This window comes from Octopus sinensis, unplaced genomic scaffold (assembly GCF_006345805.1).
Source record: "Octopus sinensis unplaced genomic scaffold, ASM634580v1 Contig13117_ERROPOS91262, whole genome shotgun sequence".
Taxonomy (NCBI): Eukaryota; Metazoa; Mollusca; class Cephalopoda; order Octopoda; family Octopodidae; genus Octopus; species Octopus sinensis.
Genome location: NW_021832847.1, coordinates 24,268 through 44,140, shown reverse-complemented (window position 1 = coordinate 44,140; position 19,873 = coordinate 24,268). Strand labels below are relative to the sequence as shown.

The window sequence follows — 19,873 nt, the reverse complement described above, 5'->3', positions numbered from 1 at the left end:
TGGATATTTGTCCTCATCTTGTTTGTTTTTAACACAACGTTTCGGCTGATATACTCTCCAGCCTTCATCAGGTGTCTTGGGTGAAATTTCGAACCTGGGTTAATTTAAGTTAATTTTTTGGCTCAAAAAGCAAAAAGCAAGGCCATGTAGGGGGACATGGAGTTATGTACAGGGAGGGTGTTCATGCAAAGAGTTCAGGCCATTTCTGGTCAAGACAGACTTTGAACCGAGTGGTCGTCGGCATCTTCACTATCTCGTCCGGCAGCTTATTCCACGGATCCGCAACCTGGACGGAGAAAGCCCCTCTCCTTCGATTGAGATGAAATCGTCGTAGATAGAGCTTTTCGGAGTGACCCCGCAGCCGACGCTCTGAAGCAGGAGTGAAGAACAGCTCTTTCGAGAGGTTATACTTTCCGCTTATGATGTTGTGAGGCCATGTAGGGGGACAGGGAGTTATGTACAGGGAGGGTGTTCATGCAAAGAGTTCAGGCCATTTCTGGTCAAGAGAGACTTTGAACCGAGTGGTCGTCGGCATCTTCACTATCTCGTCCGGCAGCTTATTCCATGGATCCGCAACCTGGACGGAGAAGGCCCTCTCTTTCGATTGAGATGAAATCGTCGCAGATAGAGCTTTTCGGAGTGATCCCGCAGCTGACACTCTAGAGCAGGAGTGAAGAACAGCTCTTTCAAGAGGTTACACTTTCCGCTTATGGATTCTCATTCCTAAGGTATTTTTTGAATAATTCCTCATCGCTTTGAATACACAACTGTATTTCATCATCATCATCATCATCGTTTAACGTCCATTCTCCATGCTAGCATGGGTTGGACGGTTCGACCGGGGATCTGGGAAGCCAGAAGGCTGCACCAGGCTCCGGTCTTATCTGGCAATGTTTCTACAGCTGGATGCCCTTCCTAACGCCAACCACTCCGTGAGTGTAGTGGGTGCTTTTTACGTGCCACCTGCACTGGTGCCAGGCGAGGCTGGCATCGGCCACGGTCGGATTGGTGCATTTTATGTGCCACCGACACGGAAGCCAGTCGAGGCGGTACTGGCTTCGGCCACGATTCGGATGGTGCTTTTTACGTGCCACCGGCACTGGCTTCGGCCACAATTCGGATGGTGCTTTTTACGTGCCACCGACACGGAAGCCAGTCGAGGCGGCACTGGCTTCGGCCACGATTCGGATGGTGCTTTTTACGTGCCACCGACACGGAAGCCAGTCGAGGCGACACTGGCTTCGGCCACGATTCGGATGGTGCTTTTTACGTGCCACCGACACGGAAGCCAGTCGAGGCGGCGCTGGCATCGGCCACGATTCGGATAGTGCTTTTTACATATCTCCAGTCCAGGGGTCCTGGCATCTGCCGGGTGCCAGTCATAGGATTGGTTCAATTTCGAATCATAAATTCTTATCTTATTGTATTAATTTCTGCTTATTTTACAGTCCACCAGTATCTATGAAGTCTCAGAAACCGATGAGTATGTCCCACGTCTATATTTCATTCAATTTGAAACAAAATATATCGAAACCTGCATTGATTACATACAAGAGAATCTTCTCAAGAGTACCAATGCCCTGAAGACCAAAAGTATTAAGGCTACAGGTGGGGGTTCCTGGAAGCACAAGGATCTTATTGAGAAGAAATTAGGTCTAGAGTAAGTGTTTCTTTAGTTTAAACTCTCTCCCTGTATTTATCTCTGTTCTTTTAATTGTTTCAGTCAATTGTTTCAGAATGTGGCCATACTGGGGCACAAAGTTGACGGGTTTAGTGAAACAAATCAACCCCAGTACTAATTTTTGTTTTTAAGCCTGCCACTTATTTTATTGGTCTCTTTTGCTGAATTGGTAAGCTCTGGGGATGTAAACAAACCAACACATGTTAAGTGGTAATAGAGGACACACACAATACAAACACAAAGACAGGTTAGTCTGTATTATCAAACCTGTTTGATGAATGGTAACATAAGACTCATGAGTAACACTAAGTGTTTTTGGGCTTTAATAAAATAGTATCTATATGTGTGTGTATGTGTATACACACACATGCATATATATGTATATATTTATGCATATATTTATGTATGTATGTATATATATCTCTTTTACTCTTTTACTTGTTTCAGTCATTTGACTGCGGCCATGCTGGAGCACCGCCTTTAATCGAGCAACTCGACCCCGGGACTTATTCTTTTTGTAAGCCCAGTACTTATTCTATCGGTCTCATTTGCCGAACTGCTAAGTAACGGGGACATAAACACACCAGCATTGGTTGTAAAGTGATGCTAGGGGGACAAACACAGACACACAAACCGAAACATGCACATATATATATATATATATATATATATATATATATATACATATATACGACGGGCTTCTTTCAGTTTCTGTCTACCAAATCCACTCACAAGGCTTTGGTCGGCCCGAGGCTATAGTAGAAGACACTTGCCCAAGGTACCACGCAGTGGGACTGAACCTGGAACTATGTGGTTGGTAAACAAGCTACTTACCACACAGCCTCTCCTGCGCCTATATATATATATATCATCATCATCGTTTAACCTCTGCCTTCTATGCTAGCATGGGTGGGACGGTTTCACAAGAGCTGGCCAGGCTGAAGCCTGCACCAGACTCCTGTAACTGTTTCGGCAGGATTTTTACAGCTGGATGCCTTTCCTGACACCAACCACTCAGCAGAGTGGACGTAGTGCTTTTTTCGTGGCACAAGCACAAGCAAGGTGAATAGTGCTTAGTGGTATTTCATCTGTTTTTATGTTCTGAGTTCAAATTTCACTTAGGTTGACTTTGCCTTTCATCATTTCGGGGTCGATAAATGAAGTACCAGTGCGTATTGGGATTGATCTAATCGACTGAACCCTCCCCCAAAATTTCGGGCTCTGTGTCTAGAGTAGAAAAGAATATTATATTCGATATGTCTTCACCGAGAGTGGAATTATTTCAGAAACAGCAAGGAGATTGTTTTCTTCAGTTTTTGAAGGAAAATGCTCTTATAGCAGAAAGAAGACATACACGCACGCACGCACACACACACACACACACACCATGGGCTTCTTTCAGTTTCCATCTACCAAATCCCCTCACAAGGCTTTGGCTGGTGTGGTGCTATAGTGGAAGACACTTACTCAATTTGCTGCACAATGGGTAACCTTCCTAAATAACCCTTTTCAATCTTTGAAAGACTGCCTTCAAAATGATGGCCATGCTTGGACTTCCATTCCCTTTTTCAAGAATATGTCTCCAGTCCCTTGATTAAGACATTTGGTTTATTGAAACCTTGAATATTTGCTTTGTTACAGACTTTTAATGGAAAATGAAGTGAATTGCCTAATTAAGGGCTGTAATTTCCTGTTGAAGAACATTCCAGATGAGGCCTTTATTTTCCAAAGATACCAAGATCCTGAGTGTAAGTTCCAAGGAGTCGACTCGATCCTTTATCCTTTCTTGCTGGTCAACATTGGCTCCGGTGTAATTATTACCAAGGTCAGTTTCAGAGTTTTTTTTTGTTGATGTCACACTACCCCACTGGTCACCACACACCTCCTCTGCTCATCACATGACTCCTCTACCCACTACATGACTCCTCTGTCCACTACATGACTCCTCTGCCCTACCCACTACATGACTCCTCTACCCATCACATGGCATATTTGCCCACTACACGACTCCTCTGTCCACTACATGACTCCTCTGCCCTACCCACTATGACTCCTCTACCCATCACATGGCATATTTGCCCACTACACGACTCCTCTGTCCACTACATGACTCCTCTTCCCTACCCACTATATGACTCCTCTACCCATCACATGGCATATTTGCCCACTACACGACTCCTCTGTCCACTACATGACTCCTCTGCCCTACCCACTATATGACTCCTCTACCCACCACATGGCATATTTGCCCACTACACGACTCCTCTGTCCACTACATGACTCCTCTGCCCTACCCACTATATGACTCCTCTACCCATCACATGGCATATTTGCCCACTACATGACTCCTCTACCCACTACATGACTCCTCTGTCCACTACATGACTCCTCTGCCCTACCCACTACATGACTCCTCTACCCATCACATGGCATATTTGCCCACTACACGACTCCTCTGTCCACTACATGACTCCTCTGCCCTACCCACTATGACTCCTCTACCCATCACATGGCATATTTGCCCACTACATGACTCCTCTACCCACTACATGACTCCACTGTCCACTACATGACTCCTCTTCCCTACCCACTATATGACTCCTCTACCCATCACATGGCATATTTGCCCACTACACGACTCCTCTACCCACTACATGACTCCTCTGTCCACTACATGACTCCTCTGCCCTACCCACTATATGACTCCTCTACCCATCACATGGCATATTTGCTCACTACACGACTCCTCTGTCCACTACATGACTCCTCTGCCCTACCCACTATATGACTCCTCTACCCATCACATGGCATATTTGCCCACTACACGACTCCTCTGTCCACTATATGACTCCTCTACCCATCACATGGCATATTTGCCTACTATGTGACTCCTCTGCTCTTCACGCTATCCCACCACATGACTCTGCCCACAGCATAATTCCTCTGCCCACCACTCTACCCCACTTCTTCCACCATACCACACCTCTGCTCTCAATCTAACTGTCCTGCCCTCTACCCTCTTATGTCATGTGTGAATGCCTCTTTGAGACAGGCAGGAAAAAGACCGAAAAAAACACTGATATTTAGCCAAAAATTTATTTGTTTTAAAGTGAATACATTGGTAACCAGTTTCTGGATGTGAATCTGAGAGGGAAGTGTCAACATCATCATTGTTTAACGTCCGTTTTCCATGCTAGCATGGGTTGGACAGTTCGACCGGGGTCTGGGAAGCCAGGAGGCTGCACCAGGCTCCAGTCTGATCTGGCAGTGTTTCTACGGCTGGATGCCCTTCCTAACGCCAACCACTCCATGAGTGTAGTGGGTGCTTTTTACGTGCCAGGCGAGGCTGGCAACAGCTATGATCGGTTGGTGCTTTTTACGTGCCACTGGCACAGAAGCCTGTCAAGGCGGCACTGGCATCGGCCACGTTCAGATGGTGCTTTTTATGTGCTACCGGCACAGGGGCCAGAGAAGGCTGGCATTGGCCACGTTCAGATGGTGCTTTTTATGTGCTACTGGCACAGGGGCCAGAGAAGGCTGGCATTGGCCACGTTCAGATGGTGCTTTTTATGTGCTACTGGCACAGGGGACAGAGAAGGCTGGCATTGGCCACGTTCAGATGGTGCTTTTTATGTGCTACCGGCACAGGGGCCAGAGAAGGCTGGCATTGGCCACGTTCAGATGGTGCTTTTTATGTGCTACTGGCACAGGGGCCAGAGAAGGCTGGCATTGGCCACGTTCAGATGGTGCTTTTTATGTGCTACTGGCACAGGGGCCAGAGAAGGCTGGCATTGGCCACGTTCAGCTGGTGCTTTTTATGTGCTACCGGCACAGGGGCCAGAGAAGGCTGGCATCGGCCACGTCCAGATGGTGCTTTTTATGTGCTACCGGCACAGAGCCCAGAGAAGGCTGGCATCGGCCATGTTCAGATGGTGCTTTTTATGTGCTACCGGCACAGGGGCCAGAGAAGGCTGGCATTGGCCACGTTCAGATGGTGCTTTTTATGTGCTACCGGCACAGGGCCCAGAGAAGGCTGGCATCGGCCATGTTCAGATGGTGCTTTTTATGTGCTACCGGCACAGGGGCCAGAGAAGGCTGGCAACGGCCACGTTCAGCTGGTGCTTCTTATGTGCTACCGGCACAGGGGCCAGAGAAGGCTGGCATCGGCCACGTTCAGATGGTGCTTTTTATGTGCTACCGGCACAGGGGCCAGAGAAGGCTGGCATCGGCCATGTTCAGATGGTGCTTTTTATGTGCTACCGGCACAGGGGCCAGAGAAGGCTGGCAACAGCCACGTTCAGATGGTGCTTTTTATGTGCTACTGGCACAGGGGCCAGAGAAGGCTGGCATTGGCCACGTTCAGATGGTGCTTTTTATGTGCTACTGGCACAGGGGCCAGAGAAGGCTGGCATTGGCCACGTTCAGATGGTGCTTTTTACGTGCTACCGGCACAGGGGCCAGAGAAGGCTGGCAACGGCCACGTTCAGATGGTGCTTTTTATGTGCTACCGGCACGGAAGCCAGTCAAGGCGGTGCTGGCATTGGCCACGTTCAGATGGTGCTTTTTATGTGCTACCGGCACAGGGGCCAGAGAAGGCTGGCAACGGCCACGTTCAGATGGTGCTTTTTACGTGCTACCTGCACAGGGATCACAACTACAATTTCCATTGATTTTTGTGAATAAAATCACAATTAACTGATCCTCCTGTATTTTCTGTTACCAAAAGCCAGGAACTTTTCAGTGACCCCTCATACATATACATACATACATATATACATACAAACACACACCTGATGAACTTCGGTTTTCATCTACCATTTTCACTCACAAGATATTAGCTTACCGACAGACATGCAGTAAGGCACTGGGTTCCAAAAACAAACGTCCCACCCACATAGCTTTCCTTTCTAACCTCATGCCTATAAATACTTAAAATATTGGAAGGAATAGTTTCCAGAAGGAATTATTAAACAGTTCACTGGGATATTGGTTTGAATATACAGATACAATACCAATACCAATATCCCACTGAACTGTTTAATAATTCCTTCTGGAAACTATCTTAACCCTTTAGTATTTAAACCGGCCATATCCGGCCAAAATATTTAATCTGTTTTATGTTCAAACTGACCAGATCCAGGCTCTCACACCTACCCTACAATGTTATTCTACATTAAGTAATTACACCATCAAGATCTTGAAGATATGAGATAATGCATGATTAATTCAAATCAATGGGAATCAATAAGCATTATGTTTGATTGAATAATCTGAACACTAAAGGGTTAAGCATGTCCTTGAGAATGATTATTTATGTAGTAATCTTTTGTGCCCAATATTTTAAGGAACTTGTTAAACTTTTGTAATACCCTGCTTTAATTGTGTTATTTCTTGTAATTTCTCTCTTTTTTTTATCCCTAGGTTGAATCCGAGAATAAATACGAATGGGTCGGAGGAACAGCCACTGGCGGCGCCACTTTTTGGGGTCTTGGTTCATTACTTACCAAAGGAAAGGTAATGATTGGTTTGTTTTTGTTTGCTGTTCATGGCACCCTCCTAGTGTTGGTGCCACAGTAAAATACACCTATTGCTCACTGTAAAGTGGTCAATGTAAGGAAGAGCATTTAGCTATAGAACTATGTTTGAAATTGGAATGCACGAGTAAGATGCAGTCCTCGGAATTGTCTGGAAGGGCAGCAATTCTGAATAAAAAGTACTTCAGACCATGACAACCTATTTCTTTATTACCCACAAGGGGCTAAACATAGAGGGGACAAACAAGGACAGACATAGGTATTAAGTTGATTACATCGACCCCAGTGTGTAACTGGTACTTAATTTATCGACCCCGAAAGGATGAAAGGCAAAGTCGACCTCAGTGGAAATTGAACTCAGAACGTAACGGCAGACAAAATACCTATTTCTTTACTGCCCACAAGGGGCTAAACATTGAGGGGACAAACAAGGACAGACATAGGTATTAAGTCGATTACATTGACCCCAGTGCGTAACTGGTACTTAATTTATCGACCCCGAAAGGATGAAAGGCAAAGTCGACCCCGGCGGAATTTGAACTCACAATGTAACGGCAGACGAGATACCGCTAAGCATTTCGCCCGGCGTGCTAACGTTTCCGCCAGCTCGCTGCCATGACAACCTGTCCAAGCCATGCTTGTGTACAAAGTGAGTGGAAGATGATAATGGTGATGTTGACGATGGTGGTGATTTTAATGTCCCCTTTCCATGCTTTGATGGGGGTGGATGGACCCCAGAACACATTGAGGCATTCCCGTTACCAGCCCTCACTTGTATCCATACATGGTAGTATTTCTCCATGGTAAGACATGTTGCTTTCACAAAATTTCATGGAGGACTGGAAATGAATAACCTTACTTGTATGACAGGGGGGACATGCTATATTCAAGGCTAGGAATATAGCATCAGTTGTGCTCCTGCTTGGCACATGTTTATGTACTTGTATATGTATGTATGTAATAGAAGTGAAGGCGCATGGCTCAGTGGTTAGAGCATCGAGCTTACGATCGTGAGGTTGTGAGCTCGAATCCCGGACCGGGCTGCGTGTCGTGTTCTTGAGCAAAGCACTTTATTTCACGTTGCTCCAGTTCACTCAGCTGTAGAAATGAGTTGCGACGTCACAGGTGCCAAGCTGTATCGACCTTTGTCTTTCCCTTGGATAACACTGGTGGCGTGGAGAGGGTAGGCCGGTATGCATGGGCGACTGCTGGTCTTCCATAAACAACCTTGCCCGGACTTGTGTCTAGGAGGGTAACTTTCTAGGTGCAATCCCATGGTCATTCATGACCGAAGGGGGTCTTTATGTAATAGAAATTTGCAGAAAAACAAAAGATGAAGACAAGTGTATAAACAACATGTAGGTGTATTTTGACGCTCGGGTAAAATGAGAAAGTCTTTTATGTTTTGAGCGTACGCTCTTCAGCAGAGAGGAATAAGAAAAAACAAACATTCAAGTGTGTTGAACCCTCCTGATAATCCTTGCTATCTCTAAGAGACAAACTTTCTGTTAGGCTCTACCAGGCATTCAATTCCAATCTTCTTCAGCCATTTGTCTGCATCTTTGCTTACAGTTCCAAACACACCAATTATTATAGGCATAGCCTTCACCGTTTTCATGCTCCAAATTCTTTCTATTTCAAATTTGCTCTCATTCTCCAAATTCTCCCTTTTTATTATTATTATTATTATTATTTAGTGAGAGAGCAGTGCATGCCATCAAAGTGACACTGGGGTAAAATATACGAAGCCCAGTATACCCATCATGATTACCCGTCTGATACCAGGCACATGCATCACAACCAAATGTGTGCGACATGGTGATTTCATATCAAGATAAACAGTGCATAACCTTGCAGGTGGGGCCCAGTTAGAAATTTCTTCTGGTCAAGTGGCCCATCCCTCAATAAGGATTGTTTAAGGATGTTGAACGAAACACCTATGTTTCCAGAGGTGAATTATTCAAACTCCAAAGAATCCCTCTCAACACATGGCTATGATGCTCCCCCACTACTTCTGCTCGTGATCAGAGATGCACATATCATCAGCCACCAAGGGACATGCTCAACTGGTTAAGGTCAAACAACTGACAAGCAAATCTGTGGTATTGAGCAGAATATTTGCTGTAACCCATCTTTTATACCAAGACAGAACAATGTACATGATAACACTTCCAATCAGTTAAGATCAGAAGCCATGAGAGCCATTGCCTGGTACTGCATCTGGGCATTTATTATTATTATTATTATTATTATTATGTTGTAATTATTTTGTTGTTGTTTTGATTGATATTGATATTTGATCTTCTCTCTTTCTTTATTGAAAACACACACTCACAACCACATGCATACATATACACACACACACACTACATATACATATGAACAACCTCCCTACACAACAAACTCACACACACACACACATATACATCTACACTTGTACCAATTGTGAAATGTGACCTGCAAAGAGCTTTAATGAGTTGCTGCTTCTGGCTGAAGAGGGCAACAGCCAAAATGTGGATATGTTGGTGAAGGACATCTATGGATTGAATACCACAGCCCTTAACTTACCTGCCGAACTTCTGGCTAGTAGCTTTGGTAAAGCCCCTTACCTGAGACACGACATAACAGGTGAGTTCCACCGATGTGTGTAGATCTGTCAGTTATGTACATGAGTGGTTAGGTGTGTGTATCTGTGTCTGTGAAGTTGTGTGTGTATGTGATTATGAAGATTTGTATATATACATACATACATATATATATATTGTGTGTGATTGCGAAGACAAGTGTATATGTGTGTATTTATGTGTGTGTGTATTTATGTGTGCATGTATTTATGTGTGTGTGTATGTATGTGTATTCTGTTGTGTCTGGGGAGAGTCATTTTCTTTTTGTGCCTTATAATTTAACACTCTCTCTTTTGGAGATTCACTGAGCAGCTATATGCACACATACACACACGGCAGTAACTTCCGCCTACCGAATTCAATCACAAAGCTTCGGTTGGCTCGGGGCTACAGTAGAAGACACCTGCTCAAAGTGCCACGCAGTGGGACTTCACTGGTAAAATTTCCACTTATTTCTTATTTTCATTTTCCTAAAATTTTCGTTGTGGAAATTTTACCGGTGAGTGTGTTATATTATAAGGCACAAGAAGAAAATGACTCTCCACAGACACAACAGAATATGCTTCAACACACAAACTCATAAAAAGAATTTTGCAAACCAAATCCAAAACCGAAATATGTATGTGTATATTTGCCGTTGCCAGTGACGTGGCCATTGCCAGCGCCGCCCCGACTGGCTTCCATGCCAGTGGCACGTAAAAAGCACCATCCGATCGTGGCCGTTGCCAGCCTTGCCTGGCCTCTGTGCCGGTGACACATAAAAAGCACCCACTACACTCACGGAGTGGTTGGCATTAGGAAGGGCATCCATCTGTAGAAACACTGCCAGATCAGACTGGGCCTGGTGCAGCCTTCTGGCTTCCCAGACCCCAGTTGAACTGTCCAACCCATGCTAGCATGGAAAACGGACGCTAAATGATGATGATGATGATGATATTTGCACCTACACACACACATGCACACATTGTTTTGAGTTAATCATACATTATTTCATAACTTTGAGATTTGAACGATGCTATTGTTTATTTTTAGAACGACATTGTAGGGTAGGTGTGATGTATTGGATATGGTCAGTTTGGAGATAAAACGGGTGGAAAATTTGGGCTGGACATGGTTGGCTTGACCCTTAGCATTCAGATTACTCCCTCAAATGTTAAGCTTATTTAATCACACGTTTTTAATTAATCATGCTTTATCTCATAGCTTTGAGATGTCGATAATGTGATTGTGTATTTTTAGAATGGCATTGTAGGGTACGTGTAAGAGGTCAGATCTAGCCATTTTGGACATAAAACGGGTAAAACACATTGACTAGTTTAAATGCCAGAGTTTTAAGTGTCAATAAAACTGACCCCGGTCACTCCACTTCCTTTAAAAATGTATAAGGAAACCCTGTACCTGACTCCCAAATGTAATCTCTCACAATTTTGGTCTACTTTGTCTAGATGATGCAAATTACAAGTCGGCCGATGCAATCTCCAGCCTCCTCTTTCTTATCTGCAACGACATCGGACAGATTTCATCCCTCTATGCAGAACTACATCACTGCAATAAGATCTACTTTGGTGGCGGATTCATCCGCAGCAACCCGCTGACCATGCACATACTCAGCGGTTCCATCAAATATTGGTCCAAGGTGAGTGAGTGAGTGAGTGGCTTTGGTTCTTAGTTTGGCTGTCGGTCAGTTGTAGGGGTAGTGGTGGGAATAGTGACCACAGGTCAGTAGTGGAGTGGCTGTAAGACTGACTATAACATGCTAGTAGCCAATAGTGATGATAATGATGGTGGTGGTGGTGGTGATGGTCAGTGATACTGAGCATAGCTTGGTGGTGTGGTGCGGGTCAGTGTTTGTACGTAACTGGTACTTATTTAATCGACCCCCGAAAGGATGAAAGGCAAAGTCGACCTCAGCGGAATTTGAACTCAGAACGTAACGGCAGACGAAATACCTATTTCTTTATTACCCACTAGGGGTTAAACTTAGAGGGGACAAACAAGGACAGATAATGTATTAAGTGATTACATCAACTCCAGTGCATAACTGGTACTTATTTAATCGACCCCCGAAAGGATGAAAGGCAAAGTCGACCTCAGCGGAATTGAACTCAGAACGTAACGGCAGACGAAATACTATTTCTTTATTACCCACTAGGGGTTAAACTTAGAGGGGACAAACAAGGACAGATAAATGTATTAAGTTGATTACATCAACTCCAGTGCATAACTGGTACTTATTTAATCGACCCCCGAAAGGATGAAAGGCAAAGTCGACCTCAGCGGAATTTGAACTCAGAACGTAACGGCAGACGAAATACCTATTTCTTTATTACCCACTAGGGGTTAAACTTAGAGGGGACAAACAAGGACAGATAAATGTATTAAGTTGATTACATCAACTCCAGTGCGTAACTGGAACCTATTTAATCGACCCCAAAAGGATGAAAGGCAAAGTCAACCTTGGCAGAATTTGAACTCAGAACGTAGCGGCAGACGAAATACCTATTTCTTTATTACAACTGGACTATCTATTATTGCTGCTAGGGACCAATTCTGTAGGATTTTACTCCACTCTAAACGCTTTGCAACGTTTGTTTTTGAAAGTAGTGGTTTTCTGGTTGCAGCCCTCCCATGAAATTCAGATTTGTGCAGCTCCCGGCAAACAGTTTTTGTGGAAACTGGGTTCTTGAGGTTGTCATTAAGCTCTGCAGTAATTTTGGGAGCTGTACAAGATCCTTTCTAACAATTCACATAAGAGTCCGACAATCCCGATCTGAAAGTTTTGGTTTTCTTCCAGAGTTTTGTTTCGACAAAGTTTTTCTCTCTTTTTCAAAGCCTGTCATTACTTTTGAGACAGTACTTCTTGATACACCAAACATTTTGGCTGTTTTCGTAATGCTAGCACCTACCATACGAGCACCAACAATTTGACCTCTTTGAAAGTCCGATAGATCTGTCTAACTAATGAAGTTTAATTACCTTTTTCTGATGATATCTGAAAAGAAACAGCAATTTTAGCAAAACATTAAGGAACACTAATAATAAATCAAAAAACATAAAAATAAACAAGCTTTTGATGGTTTTTATAGAGATTTCAAAATTATGATACTATATTTTCATTATTTTGTCCAACTCCTGTATAAATGATGGGCTTCTTTCAGTTTCCGTCTACCAAATCCACTCAGAAGGCTTTGGTCAGCCCAAGGCTATAGTAGAAGACACTTGCCCAAGGTGTCATGCAGAGGGACTGAACCCAGAACCATGTGGTTGCTATAAAAGTGATCCAAATTAAAGCTTTCCACCAAAATTCTATGTCAGTTTATATTCCAAACATTGGCCGAATAATGACAGTTATTTTACTAAATTCTTCATATTTCTCAAACTTAATTATTTTACGAGAAATATGTTAATTAAAGGGTTAATTAAAATATTCTTCTTACTGTCACCCAACTTGTTCTTATGGTATTCACTTTTTCCTCTTTTTTTCTTGAATTTTACCATTTTCTAGACAAAGACTGAAGCGTTGTTTCTTCGACACGAAGGTTACCTTGGTGCCGTCGGATCTTTCCTCATTGGTGCAGAAGAAGATGGTAAGTCAGATCTGATTGTTTATATGTTGAGATCATCATTATCATCATCATCATCATCATCATGACATCCATGTTTCCATGGGTTGTATAAAATTTATTGGGATAAATTTTCTGATTGCCCTTTCTCATTGGCAATCAGAAAATTCACATTGTAGGTCCCTGCCTCCTTGAGCTAGCTTTCCACCACATTCCTTAAAAATCGTAGTAGAGAGGCCTTGGTCTCGGGATCACTCATCATCATCATCATCATCATCATCATTTAGCGTCCGTTTTCCATGCTAGCATGGGTTGGACGGTTTAACTGGGGTCTGGGAAGCCAGGAGGCTGCACCAGGCTCCAGTCTGATCTGGCAGTGTTTCTACGGCTGGATGCCCTTCCTAACGCCAACCACTCCGCGAGTATAGTGGGTGCTTTTTACGTGCCACCCGCACAGGTGCCAGACGGTGCTGGCAAACGGCCACGAACAGATGGTGCTTTTACGTGCCACCGGCATGGGGGCCAGGCGAGGCTGGCAACGAACACGAACGGATGGTGCTTTTACGTGCCACCAGCATGGGGGCCAGGCGAGGCTGGCAACGGACACGAACGGATGGTACTTTTACGTGCCACCGGCACAGAGGCCAGTCGGGGCGGCTGTCTAGAAACTGAGGTTGGGGGTAAGCAAGGGCATGATCCCCGTAGGAAATCCAGCTCCAAAAACGCCTTAGGACAACAAGGGAGAATAAGCACCAGCCAGCCCAAAGGTTGGGGTGGGCTGCACCTGGCTGCCTCAGTTGCTATGGTATTGAGGTAGATCCGACCACTTCCATTAACAGGGACAAAACCAGGATTTAAAACACTGGATGATGATGATGATGATGATGATGATGATGATGATGGTGGTGGTGGTGGTGGTGGTGGCGGCGGCGGCGGCGGCGGCGGCGGCGATGACGATGGTGGTGGTGATCATGATGATGATGATGGTGATGGTGGTGGTGGTGGTGGTGATCATGATGATGATGATTTGATAATCTGAATGCTAAACTGGAGACTTGGCTTGAATTCTTGCAACAGAGTTGGCTCCCCTACTAAAGGCTGTTAAACCGAGCTGTGGATTAAGTTTACCTCTCCAGCAGTGGCCCATGGTGGGATTTGAATTCAGGATGTGAAAAGTTGGAATTAAATACCACAAGGCATTTTCATTATGATGTGTTTTCATTCTGCTGACTCGCAGCACTCAACGGGTCCAAAGCTGGGGGTAGGGCACTCAACGGGTCCAAAGCTGGGGGTAGGGCACTCGACTGGTTCTTGTCAACAGGGTCTTATTATGATAGTTCAGGTGTAACAAGTACATTCTGTCTAGGTACACACACACACACACACAAATACATGCATGCACACATGTACACACACACACCCATTTACACACACATACACACACACCCACACACAAATACACACACTGATACACTCCTGCATACACACACTTGCACAAATCCATACACATATACACACTCATTTAAACACACACACACAAACATATGTATATGCACATACACACACTAACCCCGCCCCTCACCCCCCCATCTCAAGACCCAAGTGTTTCCATTGTTTGTCTGTTCCTACTATATTTTTCATACACAGAAATAACCAACTTTTGTTGTGTCTTGGGTGGGTCATTACGCCAATAAAAACGTGCACTGGTCCAGTTCTACTTTATAGCTTGTCAATTGCTTAAATATCCATCCAACTAATTTATCAATCATTTGTTTAATGTGTTTGTTTTAACAATCAATCTGTTGTTTGTTAGTCAGAGCTCCTTTGTCATTGGCTTAACGACTTTCCCTAGACATAATGAAATTGTTTCATCACCTGAATTCACATCAAGTATCATCATCATCATCATCATTTAATGTCCATTTTCCATGCTAGCATGGGTTGGATGGTTCGACCGGGATCTGGGAAGCCAGGAGGCTGCACCAAGCTCCAGTCTGATCTGGCAGTGTTTCTACAGCTGGATGCCCTTCCTAATGCCAACCACTCCATGAGTGTAGTGGGTGCTTTTTACATGCCACCAGCACAGGTGCCAGGGGAGGCTGGCAGCGGCCACGATCAGTTGGTGCTTTTTACGTGCCACCGGCACAGAAGCCAGTCAAGGCGGCACTGGCATTGGCCACGTTCAGATGGTGCTTTTTACGTGCCACCGGCACAGAAGCCAGTTTAAGCGGAACTGGCATCAGCCACGTTCGGATGGGACTTTTTATGTGCCACCGGCACAGAAGCCAGTCTAGGTGGCACTGGCATCGGTCACGATTGGTTGGTGCTTTTTACGTGCCACCAGCACAGAAGCCAGTCAAGGCGGCGCTGGCATCGGCCACATTCAGATGGTGCTTTTTATGTGCCACCAGCACAGGTATCATAACTACAATTTCAATTTGATTTTTATTTTGATGTTGATGTACTCGACTCAATAGGTCTCTGTAAACCAAATGCAAAAATGAAGATAAATTACTAACCCTAATTAAAATCTCTAATCTTTTCGTTCTTTCTCAGATGATGAAAACTATGTCTGGGGCGAGAATCTGGCTAATAATTCCGGTCTGACGAGTCCCAGGGAGATATGTAACCGGACAAAGAGCTGTACGGTACATATAATATTTCTTTGTTTCCCTTCAACCTTTTCATTACTGTATATCTGTTGAAATGCCTTACCTTCGTTTTAATTAACTTTTTGTCATTATTAACCCTTTAGTGTTTAAACCGGCCATATCTGGCCCAAACATTTGTAAAGGGAACTGGTTGATTCTTTACACCTTTTGGGTGCAACTTGGGTGCAACACAATTTCCTTTCTTTTTGTTCCCAGAAACTACCAGTCAGGAACAAAACGCAACCTTAAAATATATATGATTCTTTATTTTCTTATTTACTAAAGCAGTACATTGGTATATTGGTATCCACTTGGTTCGATATAGCAAGGCTGAATTTTAACACTTGTAAGATAAACCTCACAACAAATTTAGCAGCAACAGAGCAGGTCAAATCCCAAGCGTCTGGGACAGGAGAATAGGCTGATCACACGTTTAACACGTCCTTTATCTTCAATAGCCATGTCTCAAGTCAACGACGCTAACAAGGAATGCGATAGAATTTTCTTCCCCAGTCTCTAGCGCATGTGCATGAGGGAACTTCCTTATGCCTTTCCAGAAGGTTCCAGCCCCGCACTCGCACACTGAAGAATGACGTTCTGCACACGCACACTGAAGAATGACGTTGCGTGTGCGCACACTGGAAAATGACGTCACTACATATTCTATGTTTTATATTCAAACTGGCAATATCTAGCCTTTCACACCTAACCGACAATGCCATTCTAAAAATAAACAATCACATCATTGAAACCTCAAAGCTATGAGATAATGCTTGATTAATTCAAAACAATTTGAATAAAAAAAATATTACATTTAACAGAGTAATCTGAACATTAAAGGGTTAATCTGGTGTTTAGAACATAGAATTTAATTAATTAATTTTGTCATTATTAATCTGGTGTTTCGAAAATAATTTTATTGCTTTCAAATCTTAACACAAGGCTGTTATTTTAGGGGATAGGATAAGTGGATTACATCAGCGCCAGTGCTCAACTGGTATTTATTTTGTCAACCCCAGGGATCAACTTGTATTTATTTTGACCCCATCCCCTACCTGCTCAACTGACCCTTATTTTATCAACCCTGAAAGCATGAAAGGCAAAGTCAAACATTGCGAGTGTTTGAACTCAGAACCTAATGACAAAGGAAATACCTATTTCTTTACTACCCACAAGGGGCTAAACACAGAGGGGACAAACAAGGACAGACAAAGGGATTAAGTCGATTACATCGACGCCAGTGTGTAACTGGTACTTTATTTATCGACCCTGAAAGGGTGAAAGGCAAAGTCGACCTCGGCGGTATTTGAACTCAGAACGTAGCGGCAGACAAAATACTGCTAAGCATTTCGCCTGGCATGCTAACGTTTCTGCCAGCTCGCCGCCTTATTATAAGGCGGTGTCATGCAACAGTTTCTGTAAAGCAACAGAAGTCCAGTTATTACATTCTAGCCCTTATAAAACTACTGAAAAAACAAAGGTGTTACTCTTTACTCTTTTACTTGTTTCAGTCATTTGACTGTGGCCATGCTGGAGCACCGCCTTTAGTCGAGCAACTCGACCCTGGGACTTATTCTTTTGTAAGCCCAGTACTTATTCTATCGGTCTCTTCTACCGAACCGCTAAGTAACGGGAGGGCATAAACACACCAGCATCGGTTGTCAAGCAATGCTAGGGGGACAAACACAGACACACAAACATATATATATATATATATATATATATATATACACGACAGGCTTCTTTCAGTTTCCGTCTACCAAATCCACTCACAAGGCATTGGTTGGCCCGAGGCTATAGCAGAAGACACTTGTCCAAGGTGCCACGCAGTGGGACTGAACCCGGAACCATGTGGCTGGTAAGCAAGCTACTTATCACACAGCCACTCCTGTGCCTGTTGTAGATATTTGATTTTACGAGGTGTGCGATTTGTTTTGAAATGCAATTCTGTCCTTATCAAATGTTGCCCAACCAATTCCGATTCTATGATTTGCCGCTATTCTCCCATCATTCTTTTGAAAAGAGTTTGCGTTTGGCGTTGATGAATTCAGAAACTTGCTTTACTGGTAAAGCAAGTTTGTGCCTACAGTAAGAAAGGATTATAAATCTGGTGGTAGTGTGTTTTAACAGAAATATTGTAACAAAAGGGTTTGTTTGTTTTTATGACAAGTCATGTATAAAAGTAATTTAACCCTTTCATTACTGTATTTATTTTAAGATGCTCTGTGTTTCTTTCAATTACTTTAAATATAACAAAGAATTTAGTAAAATAACTTCTATCGGTCTCTTTTGCTGAACCTTTAAGTTACAGGGATGTAAAGAGACCAATAAAATAAGTACCAGGTTTAAAAATGAAGTACTGAGGTCAGTTCACTCATTTGGCTAAAAATTCAAGGCAGTGCCCCAGCATGGCCACAGTCTAATGATTGAAACAGGTAAAAGATAAAAAATACTTACACACACGAGTTTATATATGCATATACATGTGTCTATGTATGTGTGTGTATTTATATATATATATATATATATATATATATATATATATATATATAGTTAATCCAAACAAGAAAGCACAAAAAAACGCGAGGACGTGGAACAAATATAGTATTATTGGACGCTCAGGAAAGAAGGAGGGTTTAACGTTTCGAGCGGAGCTCTTCGTCGGAAACATAGGAGAAGGAAAGATCCAGAGAAGGGAAGACAGAGGAAAAAAATCGCCAATAGTACACACAAGGTCACATTTTGATATATTAAAAATTAAATTAGGGTATCTATGAGACACCACCATGCTGAAAATAGCAGCCATGACTCAGTTTTAGAGTCAGTTCATGGCTGCTATTTTCAGCATGGTGGTATCTCGTAGATACCCTAATTTAATTTTAATAATTATTACCTTTGAAGGTTATTTTTTCCATGCTGGCCACTTGATAAAATCATTATTTTATTTTAAATTAACAATCTTATCCTTATTTATATAAATTTATATATATATACACACACACACACACTTACAGACATTTATATATGCATATACATGTGTCTATATATGCTATATATTCATACATATTCGCTTTTACTAACCTCCCCACCATCCATTCATTTTCTTTTTTTTGTTCTTTTTCAGTTTGACAGTTTTGAATTGGAATGTCTGGAGTGTGAACTTACACCTTGTCCACTTATTTTGGACATCAGCTCCTACAGACCTGATACGGTTGACCTGACAGAAGATTCCTCTGCTCGCAATTACTGGCTGAAATGTTTTGCCCAGGTGGTGGACAAGGTAAGTTGTCCTGTAGCCATCAATTCAAGGTGTGAGAATATTTAAAGGTGAAATTTTTAACAAAGCTGATGCAGGTAGTTGCTGAAACCCAATTAGCAAAGTTGGCCTGTTTTAAGAATAATTTACCCCAAAATATCATGTATATATATATATATACAATACAGATAAAGGGTGAAATATAATTAATTTAATAATTTAATCCAGAAACGTATGCGTCCATAATTGACCGGAGACTGTTTGATTTCATTATTTTTCTTCGTTTTTTGCCATAAAATGAGTTACAAATACTGTTGTCTGTGGGACATATTTTTGTAATAAAAGAAATAACAGTCGTCTGGCTGCTATTTCTGGTACCTTCGGTATGTGGTCTAGCAACCTGTTGCAAAGACCCTCATTGTTATAATTATATATAAAAAGAAACAGATCTTAACATCCTGCTAAAATGCACTAATCATATATGTATACTTCAGGGATGTGCTGCCTAGGTAGGTAAGATAGGCACTGCCTACCTCGAATAAAATAGATCGATAACAACATTTT

The 19,873-nt window shown here is 43.0% G+C and overlaps 1 protein-coding gene across 1 annotated transcript in view; it reads left to right on the top strand.

The window, feature by feature from the left end:
* Positions 1-19,873, top strand: part of LOC115229591 (4'-phosphopantetheine phosphatase) — a 49,270-nt gene that overhangs the window by 12,904 nt on the left and 16,493 nt on the right. Inside the window, exons 4-11 of the mRNA XM_029799919.2 lie at positions 1,449-1,660; positions 3,323-3,506; positions 7,103-7,195; positions 9,681-9,843; positions 11,285-11,475; positions 13,345-13,426; positions 15,959-16,050; positions 19,178-19,333. Of these exons, the coding sequence (XP_029655779.1) occupies positions 1,449-1,660; positions 3,323-3,506; positions 7,103-7,195; positions 9,681-9,843; positions 11,285-11,475; positions 13,345-13,426; positions 15,959-16,050; positions 19,178-19,333 (1,173 nt within the window). The remainder of the gene's footprint in view (positions 1-1,448; positions 1,661-3,322; positions 3,507-7,102; positions 7,196-9,680; positions 9,844-11,284; positions 11,476-13,344; positions 13,427-15,958; positions 16,051-19,177; positions 19,334-19,873) is intronic.